The 17,988-nt window shown below is 42.4% G+C and overlaps 1 protein-coding gene across 1 annotated transcript in view; it reads left to right on the plus strand.

Moving 5' to 3' along the window:
• The window catches only part of CFAP92 (cilia and flagella associated protein 92 (putative)), a 144,032-nt gene extending 132,342 nt beyond the window's left edge, over positions 1-11,690 (plus strand). Inside the window, exon 18 of the mRNA XM_069737595.1 lies at positions 11,333-11,690. Coding sequence (XP_069593696.1) covers positions 11,333-11,528 — 196 coding nt within the window. The 3' untranslated portion in view covers positions 11,529-11,690. The remainder of the gene's footprint in view (positions 1-11,332) is intronic.
• The last annotated feature ends 6,298 nt before the right edge of the window (positions 11,691-17,988 follow it).

Raw genomic sequence — 17,988 nt, forward strand, 5'->3', positions numbered from 1 at the left:
AAAAAGGGAATGGTTAATAGTTTATTTTTATCAATTAACAAAATGCAAAGTGAAAGAACAAAAGAGAAATCTAATTTAAATCAATATTTGCTGTGACCGCTTTTTGCCTTGAAAAACAGCATCAAAGGGGCGTGGCCTAGGCAGCAATGGTGTAAGGTGTGCGGTGCCTAAGCTCCTGAGTGACATCGTCTGAAATCAACTCAAACCGTGGAAAAACAGCATCCTTTGGTAAAAATAATCGAGGATATGTTCCCAGTATCTCTCTAGGATAACAGAGAGCCTAAATTTGTGACTTAATTGTCTCTTCTGAGAGAAATTCCTGTCAGCATTTTGAGGCCTGTCAATCTTTGTGACAGGAATCCTCAGCTGTTTTTCCTGCCGGTTTTCTCCCTGTTAAATTGACTGTGATTCCTCAACTTGTCCACCCAGTACTGTGACAACCCACCTGACAACAGAAGAACCCTCAAAATTAACGGGTCACAGAGTTTATTACCTTCACCCCGACACCGGCCCGGCTAATTAGAGAAGTACCAGCTCTCCGGGCGCCATCTTAGAAAATCTGACACAATAGGAGTATTTACCTGCCCATCTCTATACAGCACCAAGCCTCCCCGGTCTGAAAGGCGGAGGCAGAAAAGAACAATTAAGGATTCAGGGAGGATCCGGTGAAGTGACAGACAGCGCTTCTCGCCACCTCCAACACTCCCCTGGACTTCGCATCATAGGAGAAAACAGAAGATGCCGCCATTTTATTGGTGGCCAGCGGCGGACCAGGAGACACACACGACCGACTCCTGTTAAAGCTGCGCTGGACAACCCAAGCTGGACCCGATCAGCTGCAAATCTAATCGGCGGTAAGTTCCAGCTCCTGGCTGGGAAAGTCCCTGCACCGGAAGACGACAAAGCGGCAACACAAGCTGAGGACTTAGACAGCCGGCCGGACTGCTTCAGCGCCATTTCTGGAGGTGGTGAGTTCCAGCCGTTGGCTTTGAAGACCCTGCCAGATCCACTAGCAAAAAGAGGAGACTACAACACAACTAATCCTGCTGACGACTAGTTAGGAGCCTGAAGGGCTTATAATGCAAAAGAGCTATAACCTAATTTCTCTGGTAGGATCAAACCCAGGTGAATAGTATTAGTTTACACACCCCTCTGCATCTCTGCATAGTCATAACTACTGCCTGCCTATATAGTACCTTCTCTCTCCTAAATTATATTCTTAGAGTTATTCTAATAAGCAACCCTTTGTCTCTTACTTCAGAGTTACCAGTAGAGAATTCTGATTAATCCTCCCTAAAATTCTTCCACGACAACATATAAATCATTCTATATAACTCCAACTTTGCTGGGAGATTTAGAGTGTGGGCAACCCTCCTACCCTATTCTGTGACTGTCTTAGTTACTACTATCTGAATTCTAGAGCACGGATCGGGGATAATTATGAGTAAATCCTCGGCCAAACCCCAATTCTCAAACATGGCCTTATCTAATTCTCAAAAAGCCCAAAAATTTAAAGGGGTAGGGCGAAATACATCAAAAGACTTGATAACTAAAACAAGTCCCAATAGGTCCAGGTCCCCACTAAAAGATGAGGAAGATTCAGACCACAAAAAACACTCTAACCAAAATGAAGTAAAACAATCCTCCCCCACTACTATTATAGAGATGGATTCATCTACCTCTTTAAAGAGGAAAATTCCAGAGGTTATAGCCGAAAAATACACTACTCCACATGACTCATCTGACGAGGTCTCAGAAACCTCTCCTAACTTGAGTCCAGCTAAATCCAAGCAAAAAATAAGTAACCCAAACATAGACGATACCCAGGGATTTGATCTGAATTCTGTGGGGATTCTTATATCTAAATTGACAGAGAAAATGGACAAATTCGAACATGGTATGAATGAAAAATTTGATAAACAAAATAAATTACTAGAAGACTCATTGTCCCTCCTCAGCAAAAGGATGGACGGGTTTGAGGACAGAATTAAAAAAAATAGAAGAGAGGCCAGATCTAACCTCTAAAATAAATAAAGACATCACAAAAGAGTTGCACAAGCTGAAGCTCAAAGTAGCGGATTTAGAAGATCGAAATCGCAGAAACAATATTAAAATTAGGGGCATCCCCGAGACCATAGGCCCAAACAAACTGGAGGAATTTACCAAAAAATTATTCAGGAAAATTATTCCCTCCCTAACAGAGCAAGAGCTAGAAATTGACAGAATACATAGGCTGCGAAAACCGCCCACCATCCCTAAAGACCTACCCAGAGACACACTCATGAGAGTGCACTTCTTCAAAACAAAAGAAAGAATCAAAAATTACTTTAGAGAAAATAAACATTTCCCTGAGCCATTTGAAAAACTAAAAATATATGCTGACCTCTCCAAAAAAACGATTGAAGGGAGGAAAACTTTTCAAAGCATTACCATACCTCTCAGGGACAATGAAATCTCCTATAAGTGGGGATTCCCACTCAAGTTAATAGTCAACTACAAAGGCAACTTTATCGTTCTTAATTCTCCAGAAGAAGGCAGAGACTTCTTGCACTCCATCAGTATTCCTCTTCAACCACGACATAAGGATCGCCTTGACTCTGATGGTAAAACATGAAGAGTTTTTGTTCAAGTTTATTGTTTACTTAAATGGGAAACTATCCCGATAAGAAGCTAATACCTATTTTTGGTCGTTCTTGTTAATGTTACATGGGTATAAGTCAACAACCAAGAAGGTGTTGCTTGGGAGCTAGCAACACAAACTTTTCCCCCAACAGGTGAAGTCAGGTTCACCGTAGTGGACCACTTCAAGTGGACATTACAGTTTATTGTTTATTGTTCTTACTCTTACTTAACGTATATTGATTTCTTAATCCTCACAGGTTTGCTGCTACACAATGAGTTTAAAGATATTATCTTACAATGTTAGAGGCTTAAATAGTCCACACAAAAGACACACCCTTTGGAGAGAACTATCCAAAAGCCATGCCGATATAATTTGTTTACAGGAATCCAAATTTAAACACTCAGACAACCCAAAATTTTCGCATAAAAATTTCCCACATATTTACAAGTCGGACAACACAAAAAAGAAAGCCGGTGTGGTCACAATCGTTGAAGGAACTATCTCATTTGAATTTCTAGAGGAGATCAAAGATGCTAAAGGGAGGTTTCATATTCTTGTTTGTTCCTTGAATAACCAGATTTGCACAATCATCAATATTTACGCCCCCAACACAGGTCAAATAGGTTTTCTGAACAAAGTAAATAAAAAAGTAATGTCAATCAAGAGAGGTGCCATGATTTGGTTGGGAGACTTTAATTTGGTACCAAATGCAAATATGGATTCCTCCACCCCAAATAGATACCGACCACATACTTTAGACAATTGGATACACCAAAATGAATTATTTGACATCTTTCGGTGTCTAAACACCACTTCAATTGAATACACCCATTTCTCTGACCCTCATCAATCAGCGTCACGAATTGATTTAATCTTATCGGACATTTTTACGCTCCCTAAAATCTATAGAATCACAATAGAAAGGAAAACATTCTCGGACCACTCCCCAGTTTCAGCAGAAATCCAAATTGGCCACTCGGTTAATAAAAATTCACTATGGAAATGTGACGCTAACCTACTACACCACCCTGACCATAGATCAATATTAGAAAAATCACTAACAAATTATTTCACAGAGAATTCACCTACTGAAACATCCCCTTTCACCCATTGGTGTGCCCATAAGGCAGTCATGAGGGGTATCATGATCCAAATCTCTGCAAAAAGGAAAAGGTTGCTTAGAATTCAGATTGAAGACATTCAAAATAAAATAAAAGACAAAGAAAACGAACAACTAAGTTTAAACCCCCCGTCTACTCAAATTAAAATAGAGCTACTGAACCTCAGGCAGGAGCTTAAGAAAATCATATTTTCATCATTCCACACCATGGTCAAAATTTCCAAAATGAAGCAATATTCCTCAATTAATAAGCCAACGCGTTACATGATTAATAGAATGAAAAAAATAAGACAAGCAAACAGGATCACCAAAATACAAACAAAAAATGGTACAACGGTATCTCATCCCCAAGATATAGCCAACTCCTTCGCAGATTATTACAGCAAATTATATAATTTACACAAATTTCAACTCAAGGACTTTAAATCGCCAGGCCCTGATGGTTTTGGAAACGAATATTATAAAACCTTCACCAAATTACTCTCCCCACATCTACAAAACCAGATAGATTAGCGAAATTAGGATTATTTAGTCTAGAAAAAAGACGACTGAGGGGCGATCTAATAACCATGTATAAGTATATAAGGGGACAATACAAATATCTCGCTGAGGATCTGTTTATACCAAGGAAGGTGACGGGCACAAGGGGGCATTCTTTGCGTCTGGAGGAGAGAAGGTTTTTCCACCAACATAGAAGAGGATTCTTTACTGTTAGGGCAGTGAGAATCTGGAATTGCTTGCCTGAGGAGGTGGTGATGGCGAACTCAGTCGAGGGGTTCAAGAGAGGCCTGGATGTCTTCCTGGAGCAGAACAATATTGTATCATACAATTAGGTTCTGTAGAAGGACGTAGATCTTGGGATTTATTATGATGGAATATAGGCTGAACTGGATGGACAAATGTCTTTTTTCGGCCTTACTAACTATGTTACTATGTTACATTAATGAAGAAAAACTTGAACAAACTCTTGGAAAATATAAACAAAGACCTGGGTTTCCTCCGTACAAAAGACCTCTCATGGTGGGGCAGAGTATTGGCAACTAAAATTTTTATTGTCCCAAAAATCTCTTATATACTGAGAACACTTTCCCTAAAAATCAACACTTCCTACCTGACTAGCTTCCAATCAACAATAAATACGTTTATTTGGAATAAAAAAAGGGCCCGCATTTCCACAAACATTCTATATAAATCCAAGGAATTTGGGGGCATAGGCTTACCAAACATTACAGCTTTATATCTATCGAATTTAATAAAACAAAGCCAGTATTGGTTCATGAAAGAAGATCCTCCGAATTGGCTTGACCTTGAAATTGAACTTAACCATAGGAAATCTCCCAAAGAATTGGTTTTTGACCATATTCTCAACAGACCTTATAAGGCCTACGCCCATCACCCTATCTTTTCTCCCATTATATATGCCTGGAATAAATTGTCCAAACGAAAGAGAGGCTCCAACAGGAAAATCCTCCTCCAAAATACCCCTATAGAGATTATCATGCTTACTCAAAATATTAACCCCTCCCCCATATGGAGAGACAATGGGATTCAAAAATTAAATGATATTCATGATGGGGTTAAATTTCTCACCCTCAGCTCTATTAAACAAAAATTTAAAATACCCTCCTCAGCCTTTTTCTCTTACATGGTACTAAAGGACCAAGTTCAAAAATTCATTACAAACAAACCAAAAATATCTGAAGCAACTATTAATTTACTAAAAAATCCCACACACAATTTATTTTGGAATAACAAGAAAATATATCGGTGGTTTAACAATGACATACAATTCAATAAGTTAGCTCATATGATAAAATGGGAAGGGGATCTGAATGTAACGTTCACTCCAGAACAGTGGGAAAATGCAATCCACTTTACTTATGCATCAAACATCTGCATGACACTGAAAGAGGCCTATTATAAAATAATAACAAGATGGTACTATACTCCGGCTCGCCTTTCTCATCTGCCGTCAGGAGGATCTCCATTATGCTGGAGAGAATGTGGAGAGCGTGGAAGTTTGCTACATGTGTTTTGGTCATGCCCCCGGGTAAAACCCTTATGGAGGCAAGCCATAAAATTAATTAACAAATTATTAACAGGTAATATTATAGTTACCCCTGCAATGACCTTGTTGTCCCTGAACTGGGAAAAAATAGACACAAATGTGAGATCTCTTATCATCCACATCTGCCTTGTGGTCAAACAAATCATAGCTTTCCATTGGAAGAATCCGACTTTACCGGCTTTTACTGAAATTATAGACCAAATTAACTTACACAAGACATACGAAGAAAACTTCGCAATAGTAAATAATTACTATACGAAACATGATAGGAAATGGAAGAAATGGGTTGAGGTAAACTCCAATCTATCGCATTAAAGGAAAGATGATGGCTTCTACATACCTGTGAGGTTATTATGACTTATTATATGCTCTTTGCTATTATTATATGCTATTATATGTTACTATATGTTAATCTGTTAAAAATTGTTAATCATTATCAAATTTTGTTTAAAATGGACAGTGTGTCCACAATGTTGTTCTTACCTTTCCCCAAACCCCCCCCCCCCACCTACTTCCCTCTCCTTCCCCTATTCCCTTGTGAGCTGACTCCACATGCTAATATTAAATTTCAAAGATATAATAAAATTATTTGAATAAGTATGATCCCAGGTTACCATTCCCCAAACCCATCTCCCCTACCTCCCTCCCTCTCCTTACCCTTATTCCCTTGCGATCTGACTATATGATTATTTCCACATGCTAATACTAAATTTCAAAGTTATAATAAAATTATTTGAACAGAAAAACAGCATCAAAGCATCAGTTCTTCTAGGTACTTCCACACGGTTTTAAAGGAACTCAGCAGGGAGATCATTCCAAACATCTTGGAAGGAGAACCACAGATCTTCTGTGGATGTTGGTTTGCGAAAATCTTACTGTCTCTTCATGTAATCCCAGACAGACTTGATGATGTTGAGATCAGAGCTTTGGGAGAGCCATATTATCACTTCCAGAACTCCTTGTTCTTCTTCTCTCTAAAGATCATTCTTATTGACATTGGCTGTATGTTTGGGGTCTTCGTTCTGCTGCAGAATACATTTGGAGCCAGTCACATAGTATTCTATGTGAGGAGTTATAGGGATTTGTTTTCAATTTGGTTAGATATTTATCCTTCTTTTAATGAATATCTAATAAACATCTGATGTTTTAGGGTATACAGTGGGGCAAAAAAGTATTTAGTCAGTCAGCAATAGTGCAAATTCCACCACTTAAAAAGATGAGAGGCGTCTGTAATTTACATCATAGGTAGACCTCAACTATGGGAGACAAACTGAGAAAAAAAAATCCAGAAAATCACATTGTCTGTTTTTTTAACATTTTATTTGCATATTATGGTGGAAAATAAGTATTTGGTCAGAAACAAAATTTCATCTCAATACGTTGTAATATATCCTTTGTTGGCAATGACAGAGGTCAGACGTTTTCTGTAAGTCTTCACAAGGTTGCCACACACTGTTGGCCCATTCCTCCATGCAGATCTCCTCTAGAGCAGTGATGTTTTTGGCTTTTCGCTTGGCAACACGGACTTTCAACTCCCTCCAAAGGTTTTCTATAGGGTTGAGATCTGGAGACTGGCTAGGCCACTCCAGGACCTTGAAATGCTTCTTACGAAGCCACTCCTTCGTTGCCCTGGCGGTGTGCTTTGGATCATTGTCATGTTGAAAGACCCAGCCACGTTTCATCTTCAATGCCCTTGCTGATGGAAGGAGGTTTGCACTCAAAATCTCACGATACATGGCCCCATTCATTCTTTCATGTACCCGGAACAGTCGTCCTGGCCCCTTTGCAGAGAAACAGCCCCAAAGCATGATGTTTCCACCACCATGCTTTACAGTAGGTATGGTGTTTGATGGATGCAACTCAGTATTCTTTTTCCTCCAAACACGACAAGTTGTGTTTCCACCAAACAGTTCCAGTTTGGTTTCATCAGACCATAGGACATTCTCCCCAAACTCCTCTGGATCATCCAAATGCTCTCTAGCAAACTTCAGACGGGCCCGGACATGTACTGGCTTAAGCAGTGGGTCACGTCTGGCACTGCAGGATCTGAGTCCATGGTGGCGTAGTGTGTTACTTATGGTAGGCCTTGTTACATTGGTCCCAGCTCTCTGCAGTTCATTCACTAGGTCCCCCCGCGTGGTTCTGGGATTTTTGCTCACCATTCTTGTGATCATTCTGACCCCACAGGGTGGGATTTTGCGTGGAGCCCCAGATCGAGGGAGATTATCAGTGGTCTTGTATGTCTTCCATTTTCTAATTATTGCTCCCACTGTTGATTTCTTCACTCCAAGCTGGTTGGCTATTGCAGATTCAGTCTTCCCAGCCTGGTGCAGGGCTACAATTTTGTTTCTGGTGTCCTTTGACAGCTCTTTGGTCTTCACCATAGTGGAGTTTGGAGTCAGACTGTTTGAGGGTGTGCACTGGTGTCTTTTTATACTGATAACAAGTTTAAACAGGTGCCATTACTACAGGTAATGAGTGGAGGAAAGAGGAGACTCTTAAAGGAGAAGTTACAGGTCTGTGAGAGCCAGAAATCTTGATTGTTTGTTTCTGACCAAATACTTATTTTCCACCATAATATGCAAATAAAATGTTAAAAAAACAGACAATGTGATTTTCTGGATTTTTTTTTCTCAGTTTGTCTCCCATAGTTGAGGTCTACCTATGATGTAAATTACAGACGCCTCTCATCTTTTTAAGTGGTGGAACTTGCACTATTGCTGACTGACTAAATACTTTTTTGCCCCACTGTATGTCACATGGAGTGAAGCTCCACCTGCTATCGTTAACCTGTTAAATGCCTTTGTCAAATTCTGATAGCTTAATTTATCACTCGCTGGCATGGGGGTGTTTCGTTCTATGCACCAATTGGCGCACCAGTGACGTAATCACATGCCACCAATGAGTTGGTATGAGGTGTTTGTCATTATGGAGCTCCTCTGAGACCTGTGGCCGGGGTTGAAAGAAAACCTTGATTTGTGAAATATAGCACAAGCGATTAGACAATCGCAGCTTCAAGTCACCTAAGGGGACAGTTAAAGAGCAGTGAAAAGTAAAAAAAAAAATTAAAAATCACCCTCTTTCCCAACATTAAAAATAAAAATATTAATAAAAAAAAAATTATATATATATATACATATATATACAATGCCTACAAGTAGTATTCAACCCCTTGCAGATTTAATAAGATGCAAATAAGTTAGAGCCTTCAAACTTCAAACAAGAGCAGGATTTCTTAACAGATGCATAAATCTTACAAGTTTTGTTGCTCAGTTAAATTTTTATAAATTTTAAACATAAAAGTGTGGGTCAATTATTATTCAACCCCTAGGTTTAATATTTTGTGGAATAACCTTTGTTTGCAATTACAGCTAATAATCGTCTTTTATAAGACCTGATCAGGCCGGCACAGGTCTCTGGAGTTATCTTGGCCCACTCCTCCATGCAGATCTTCTCCAAGTTATCTAGGTTCTTTGGGTGTCTCATGCGGACTTTAATCTTGAGCTCCTTCCACAAGTTTTCAATTGGGTTAAGGTCAGGAGACTGACTAGGCCACTGCAACACCTTGATTTTTTGCCTCTTGAACCAGGCCTTGGTTTTCTTGGCTGTGTGCTTTGGGTCGTTGTCTTGTTGGAAGATGAAATGACGACCCATCTTAAGATCCTTGATGGAGGAGCGGAGGTTCTTGGCCAAAATCTCCAGGTAGGCCGTGCTATCCATCTTCCCATGGATGTGGACCAGATGGCCAGGCCCCTTGGCTGAGAAACAGCCCCACAGCATGATGCTGCCACCACCATGCTTGACTGTAGGGATGGTATTCTTGGGGTCGTATGCAGTGCCATCCAGTCTCCAAACGTCACGTGTGTGGTTGGCACCAAAGATCTCGATCTTGGTCTCATCAGACCAGAGAACCTTGAACCAGTCAGTCTCAGAGTCCTCCAAGTGATCATGAGCAAACTGTAGACGAGCCTTGACATGACGCTTTGAAAGTAAAGGTACCTTACGGGCTCGTCTGGAACGGAGACCATTGCGGTGGAGTACGTTACTTATGGTATTGACTGAAACCAATGTCCCCACTGCCATGAGATCTTCCCGGAGCTCCTTCCTTGTTGTCCTTGGGTTAGCCTTGACTCTTCAGACAAGCCTGGCCTCGGCACGGGAGGAAACTTTCAAAGGCTGTCCAGGCCGTGGAAGGCTAACAGTAGTTCCATAAGCCTTCCACTTCCGGATGATGCTCCCAACAGTGGAGACAGGTAGGCCCAACTCCTTGGAAAGGGTTTTGTACCCCTTGCCAGCCTTGTGACCCTCCACGATCTTGTCTCTGATGGCCTTGGAATGCTCCTTTGTCTTTCCCATGTTGACCATGTATGAGTGCTGTTCACAAGTTTGGGGAGGGTCTTAAATAGTCAGAAAAGGCTGGAAAAAGAGATAATTAATCCAAACATGTGAAGCTCATTGTTCTTTGTGCCTGAACTACTTCTTAATACTTTAGGGGAACCAAACAGAATTCTGGTGGGTTGAGGGGTTGAATAATAAATGACCCTCTGAAAAGACTTTTCACAATTTAAAAAAATAAACAAAGAAATAACATTCTTTTTTTGCTGCAGTGCATTTCAAACCTGCTAAATCTGCAGGGGGTTGATTGCTACTTGTAGGCACTGTATATGTGGTATTAATCCATTAAGAGAAGTCAGATCTATGAAAATATAAAGATAATTAAACTGATCAGTAAACGCCAGAAACGGGAAAAAAAGTCAAGTAAAATCAAAATTAAGTTTTCTTGGATCGCTGCAATGCCATAAAGAATGCTAGAACAAGCAATCTAAATGTCACATCTATCCCAAAATGGTATCAATTAAAACTTGATCTTGCCCCTCAAAAATTAAGCTATCGCACAGCTCCATTGACTGAAAAATGAAAATGTTATGGGTCTCGGAAAACGGCGACACAACTTAAAAATTTTTTTTTATGAACTTCTGATTTTTTGTTACCATTAAAATAATAATAAGAAAAAAATGGGAGTGTTTGTTATCTCCGTAACTGTACTGACAAGCTAAATCATATTGCCTGGTAATTTGTACCACAAAATGTACACCGTAAAAACAAGTCCCAAAAAACAATGTCAGAATTCCTTTTTTTTTTTTTCACAAATTCTCCCCTTCTTGGAATTTTTTCCCGTTTTTCAGTACACTATGTGGTAAAATGAATGGTGTCATTCAAAAGTTCAACTCGTCCCGCAAAATCCAAAACCACATATGTCTATTTGAACCGAATAATTGAAAAGTTATTGCCATGGAAAGAAGGTGAGGAAAAAAGGAAAACGCAAAAATGAAAATTGGCCCAGTCGTGAAGGGGTTAAATGTGTTCATAATTAGATAAACCCTTTACTTATTGGTTGTCCACAATTTTAGTGTTGTATTTTCATTGCTCACTCTTTAATACACTTTAAAAAGCTGAGGAACATTTCTCCTCTGAATGCTTCCAGTGAATATTTAGTTTGTGTTTTCTTTGGTTCTTACAGGTCAATTTCTAAAGAGCGATCAGTCGTGTACAAGAGGAAAATTAAAGATTTGCGTAAAGAAGAGAAAGATTCATTCATCTCCTTAAAGTTAAGGCAGCCTGATGTACAATCGAATTCAGCAGCAAATATGGCGAGTGATTTCAGGAATGTTCTTCAGATCCAGAGCCACGAAGGGTTTCTGCTTCATATACAATAGCTGGAGACCATCCACATAAACGTCATGTGTTGTGAAGACCTGATCTTTACCCTGGTGTCTATAGTGAACATTGACGAGGTGGAAACTTACTGAACTTTTCTGTGCAAGATTTAACTCCTACAAACCATTCTGCTGACTTTATTACATAAAAGTGAACCTGTTGCTTTGTCTATTCTACTCAGTCTGTGGACAGGGTATTAATGGAGTTTTCCAGGATTTCTCAGAATAGGTCATTGTGAAGATCTGAAGCTGTCGATTGTAATAATCACCTAGGCAACTATTTTTTTTCCCTACCTTCATGGTTTTACAACAAACCCAGGTAGATTGCCAAAATACATTGCCCCCAGTCCACAAGATCCCTTCCCTGGGGCCGGTAATCCCACTGCCCCCGTACCAGACTAGATTTTGTATCTCTTGCCAGAATAATCTATAGCTACAGTCCAGGCTCCTCCAGACGACAAATACCACAACCGATGTCCATGCATCCAGGTCCAGCAATCCTTAAGAAAGTTTGTGAAATCCAGACGACAAATCCCTCAGCCGTAGCAGGAGGATCCAGCCCAGCTGGCAACCGATCTCCAAAACTCCATAGGCCATCCATTCATGGCTCCAGCCTAGATCCTCTCCCCTCAACATCACTCCAACAACTGCCTGACTAAACATGATGCTTCTTTTCCTCCTTCCCCCTTACACATTTTCTTTTATCTAAAAAAAATGAAAAATATTCCATAAGCCCATCACCTGGGACTGCACGTGAGACCCCCTGTAGTTATGGTCCCCTGGGTCTGCTATCCTCATCCACACAATGGGCCTAGTTGCTGGGAGCACAATGGCTTGAGACCTTGAGATACAGATGAGATTGATAGGATTGCTTTACATCTACCTTTAGCAATCTTCTGTCTGGCCTTATGTATTTATAAGATCCAGCCTGTACGTCTTTCTCTGCTTTCTGTCAATGGAAACATTGATTCCTGAGTCTGAACTGACAAGCAAGCAAATCACTAGTAAAACACAGCAATAATATAGACGTAACCAGTGCTCCATCCTGGCAAAAAGTCTGCAACCCGTAGAAGCTGTGGACTCCGTGGCCATCTCCTCACAGTCATCAATACCAGATCATACACCTAGCACCCAGTCAATTGCTTGCAGGTCTTACTACTCTTTACACTGTAACGTGGCTGAGTACAACAGCTTAGATTCATTTCAGTGGGAGCTAAATTGCAGTACCCAAAAAGTGACCACTACACAATGTACGAAGCCATGCGGCCCGCCTCTACTGACCTCTGGTCACTTCGGGACACGCAAACAGCTGATCGGTAGAAGTGTCAGGAGTTAAACCCCCACTAGTCTGATAGTGTTGACTAGGGTTGAGCGAAACGGGTCGTTCATTTTCAAAAGTCGCCGACTTTTGGCAAAGTCGAGTTTCATGAAACCCGACCCGACCCCTGTGCGGGGTCGGCCATGCGGTACGCGACTTTCGCGCCAAAGTCGCGTTTCAATGACGCGAAAAGCGCCATTTTTCAGCCAATGAAGGTGAACGCAGAGTGTGGGCAGCGTGATGACATAGGTCCTGGTCCCCACCATCTTAGAGAAGGGCATTGCAGTGATTGGTTTGCTGTCTGCGGCGTCACAGGGGCTATAAAGGGGCGTTCCCGCCGACCGCCATCTTACTGCTGCTGATCTGAGCTTAGGGAGAGGTTGCTGCCGCTTCTTCAGAAGCAGGGATAGCGTTAGGCAGGGTCCATTAACCACAAAACCGCTTGTGCTGTAGCGATTTCCACTGTCCAACATCACCTTCGGTTTGCAGGGACAGTGGAGGCTACATTTTTTTTTTTTCCTCAGCGCTGTAGCTCATTGGGCTGCCCTAGAAGGCTCCCTGATAGCTGCATTGCTGTGTGTACGCCGCTGTGCAAACCAACTGCTTTTTTCAAAGCAAAATTCCTCTTGTTCCTTCCTTTCTGCACAGCTATCTTTTTTGTTTGTCCACACTTTTTATTTCATTTGTGCATCAGTCCACTCCTTATTGCTGCCTGCCATACCTGGCTGAGATTACTTCAGGGAGATAGTAATTGTGGGACAGTCCCTTTTTTTTTTTTTTTTTTTGTGGGAGATTAAGATTGGCATTTCTGCTAGAGTGCCATCCCTGTGTATGCCATCTCTCACTCAGTGGGCCATAGAAAGCCTATTTTTTTTTTTTGCTTGATTTGGGTACTAAAATCTACCTGAAAAAATCACATCAATCATTGGGAGAAAAATATTGGCCTCTGGGCTTGTGTGCCACTCCTGACTCCTGTGGGTGCCATCTCTCACTCAGTGGGCCATAGAAAGCCTATATTTTTTTTTTTTGCTTGATTTGGGTTCTAAAATCTACCTGAAAAAAATCACATCAATCAGTGGGAGAAAAATATTGGCCTCTGGGCTTGTGTGCCACTCCTGACTCCTGTGGGTGCCATCTCTCACTCAGTGGGCCACAGAAAGCCTATATTTTTTTTTTTTGCTTGATTTGGGTTCTAAAATCTACCTGAAAAAAATCACATCAATCAGTGGGAGAAAAATATTGGCCTCTGGGCTTGTGTGCCACTCCTGACTCCTGTGGGTGCCATCTCTCACTCAGTGGGCCATAGAAAGACTATTTTTTTTTTTTGCTTGATTTGGGTTCTAAAATCTACCTGAAAAAAAATCACATCAATCAGTGGGAGAAAAATATTGGCCTCTGGGCTTGTGTGCCACTCCTGTGGGTGCCATCTCTCACTCAGTGGGCCATAGAAAGCCTATATTTTTTTTTTTTGCTTGATTTGGGTTCTAAAATCTACCTGAAAAAAATCACATCAATCAGTGGGAGAAAAATATTGTCCTCTGGGCTTGTGTGCCACTCCTGACTCCTGTGGGTGCCATCTCTCACTCAGTGGGCCATAGAAAGCCTATTTTTTTTTTTTGCTTGATTTGGGTTCTAAAATCTACCTGAAAAAAAATCACATCAATCAGTGGGAGAAAAATATTGGCCTCTGGGCTTGTGTGCCACTCCTGACTCCTGTGGGTGCCATCTCTCACTCAGTGGGCCATAGAAAGCCTATATTTTTTTTTTTTGTTTGTTTCTAAATTGTCCCTGAAAAATCATTTTATTTTATTTGGTTTCTAAATTCTTCCTGAATAAATCATTTTATTTAATTTTTTTTCTAAAGTCTCCTTAAAAAAAAAAAAAAGTGGGAGATTAATATTGACATTTTTGCTTGAGTGACAGTCCTGCGTGTGTGGCATCTCTCTGATTTTGTGCCACAGAAAACAGAGTGTGTAACATTGTGCCTGATTTTCCTTGCGGTTTCACCAACCTGTAAAGCGATATCGAAATCATACTGAAGTTATAGCTCACCGTGTAAGTTGTCTGACAGCAACAAATAAAGTTACTTTGGTTAAGTTTGTAAAACAATGAGGAAGTCTGGTGGAAGAGGTCGTGGCCGTGGGCGTTCATTGTCAGCTGGTAATGATGGTAGTGGTAGTGGAGCATCAGGTGGTCGTGGGAAAAAAATTATTCCACCTAAGTCTGGAGCTGTGGAGCCAGGTTCGTCGTCTGGCTACACAAGGCCTCGAACACTCCCTTTTCTGGGAGTTGGAAAACCGCTTTTAAAGCCGGAGCAGCAACAGCAAGTTTTGGCTTACCTTGCTGACTCAGCCTCTAGCTCTTTTGCCTCCTCTTCTGAAACTGGCAAATCTAAAAGCAGCGCGTCGTTAGTGGATGTTCACGGTCAGGGACAAGTCGCTTCCTTGTCCTCTTCAGCAAAAACAACAACAAGAGAGAAGGATGCAGCAGGCGACACAACGGGTTACTCCATGGAGCTCTTTACACATACCGTCCCTGGCTTAGAAAGTGAAACAGTTAACAGGCCATGCCCATTACAAGTAGATTCTGACATGGAGTGCACTGATGCACAGCCACAGCCAGACTACTATGCTGGTCCTTTGACTCAGACCACAACATTGCCCTCTCAGGGTACTGATCCAGAATCAGACCCTGATGAGACTATGTTGCCCCGTCACGAACGCTATACCGCCGACCTACACGGTGACACAAAGTTGCACACGAGCTAGAAGAGGAGGTTATAGATGACCCAGTTGTCGACCCCGATTGGCAGCCATTGGGGGAACAGGGTGCAGGCGGCAGTAGTTCTGAAGAGGAGGAGGAGGGGCCGCAGCAGGCATCAACATCGCAACAGGTTCCATCTGCCGGGCCCGTATCTTGCCCAAAACGCGTGGCAAAGCAAAAAAATGTTGGAGGACAGCGTGTCCATCCGGTTAAAGCTCAGTCAGCAATTCCTGAAAAGGGATCCGATGCTAGGAAGAGTACAGTCTGGCATTTTTTTAAACAACATCCAATTGATCAGCGCAAAGTCATCTGTCAAAAATGTTCAACTAGCTTAAGCAGAGGTCAGAATCTGAAAAGTCTCAATACAAGTTGCATGCATAGACATTTAACCACCATGCATTTGCAAGCCTGGACTAACTACCAAACGTCCCTTAAGGTTGTAGCACACTCGGCCAATGAAGCTACTCAGCAACGCAACATCCCTTCCGTCACTGTAAGGCCACCATTTTCTTCACCACCGGCAGTATCTGTGCAGGTTTCTTTGCCAGCCCAAAGCAGTCAGGGTCAGGGAATCACCAGTTTCGTTGGAGGTAATACTGCATCTAGGGCACCGGCGGAAACAATACCGTCTCCAACCGTCTCTCAGTCTGCCATGTCCACCGGCACACCCGCTAGTTCCACGATCTCCAGCTCACCCTACATGAGACTCTAGTTAGAAAAAGGAAGTACTTATCCTCGCATCCGCGTACACAGGGTTTGAACGCCCACATAGCTAGACTAATCTCGTTAGAGATGATGCCCTACCGGTTAGTTGAAAGCTAAGCTTTCAAAGCCCTGATGGAGTACGCTGAACCACGCTACGAGCTACCCAGTCGACACTTTTTTTCCAGAAAAGCCATCCCAGCCCTGCACCAGCATGTTAAACAGCGCATCGTCCATGCACTCAGGCAATCTGTGAGTACAAAGGTGCACCTGACTACAGATGCATGGACCAGTAGGCATGACCAGGGACGTTACGTGTCCATCACGGCACACTGGGTGAATGTGGTGGATGCAGGGTCCACAGGGGACATCAATTTCGGGACAGTTGTGCCTAGCTCACGGTCTAGGAAACAGTTGGCTGTAGGCGTTCACACCCCCTCCTCCTCCTGCAGAAGCGAGAGCTCTTCCACAGACCACAGTCGTGAAACCACTCCATCGTCAGCTGTCACTGTTGCACACCTGTTGTCCCATTATGGGGCAGCTACTGGCAAGCGTCAGCAGGCTGTATTGGCTATGAAGTGTTTGGGCGACAACAGACACACCGCGGAAGTTCTGTCCGAGTTCTTGCAGCAAGAAACGCAGTCGTGGCTGGGCACAGTAGATCTTGAGGCAGGCAAGGTAGTGAGTGATAATGGAAGGAATTTCATGGCTGCCATCTCCCTTTCCCAACTGAAACACATTCCTTGCCTGGCTCACACCTTAAACCTGGTGGTGCAGTGCTTATTGAAAACTTATCCTGGTTTCTCAGACCTGCTCCACAAAGTGCGTGGACTTTGCGCACATATCCGCCGTTCGCCTGTACACTCCAGCCGTATGCAGACCTATCAGCGGTCTTTGAACCTTCCCCAGCATCACCTAATCATAGACGTTGCAACAAGGTGGAACTCAACACTGCACATGCTTCAGAGACTGTGCGAACAGAGGCGGGCTGTTATGTTTTTGTGGGAGGATACACATACACGGGCAGGCAGTAGGATGGCAGACATGGAGTTGTCGGGTGTGCAGTGGTCGAAGATACAAGACATGTGTCAAGTCCTTCAGTGTTTTGAGGAATGCACACGGCTGGTTAGTGCAGACAACGCCATAATAAGCATGAGCATCCCACTAATGCGTCTGCTGATGCAAAGTTTGACGCACATTAAGGATCAGGCGTCTGCACCAGAGGAAGAGGAAAGCCTTGATGACAGTCAGCCATTGTCTGGTCAGGGCAGTGTACAGGACGAGGTAGCGGGCGAAGAGGAGGTGGAGGACGAGGAGGATGATGGGGATGAGTATATTTTTAATGAGGAAGCTTTCCCGGGGGCACTGGAAATTGGTGGCGTGGCAAGGCCGGGTTCTGGTTTTTTGAGGGACACAAGTGACGTCGATTTGCCTGCAATTGCCCCTCAACCAAGCACAACCGCAGATTTGACAACTGGAACTTTGGCCCACATGGCGGATTATGCCTTGCGTATCCTCAAAAGGGACACACGCATTACAAAAATGATGAACGATGACGATTACTGGTTGGCCTGCCTCCTTGATCCTCGCTATAAAGGCAAATTGCAAAATATTATGCCACATGAGAACTTGGAACTAATATTAGCAACAAAACAATCAACTCTTGTTGACCGTTTG

The sequence above is a fragment of the Ranitomeya imitator genome, chromosome 8, assembly GCF_032444005.1.
Source record: "Ranitomeya imitator isolate aRanImi1 chromosome 8, aRanImi1.pri, whole genome shotgun sequence".
Lineage (NCBI taxonomy): Eukaryota > Metazoa > Chordata > Amphibia > Anura > Dendrobatidae > Ranitomeya > Ranitomeya imitator.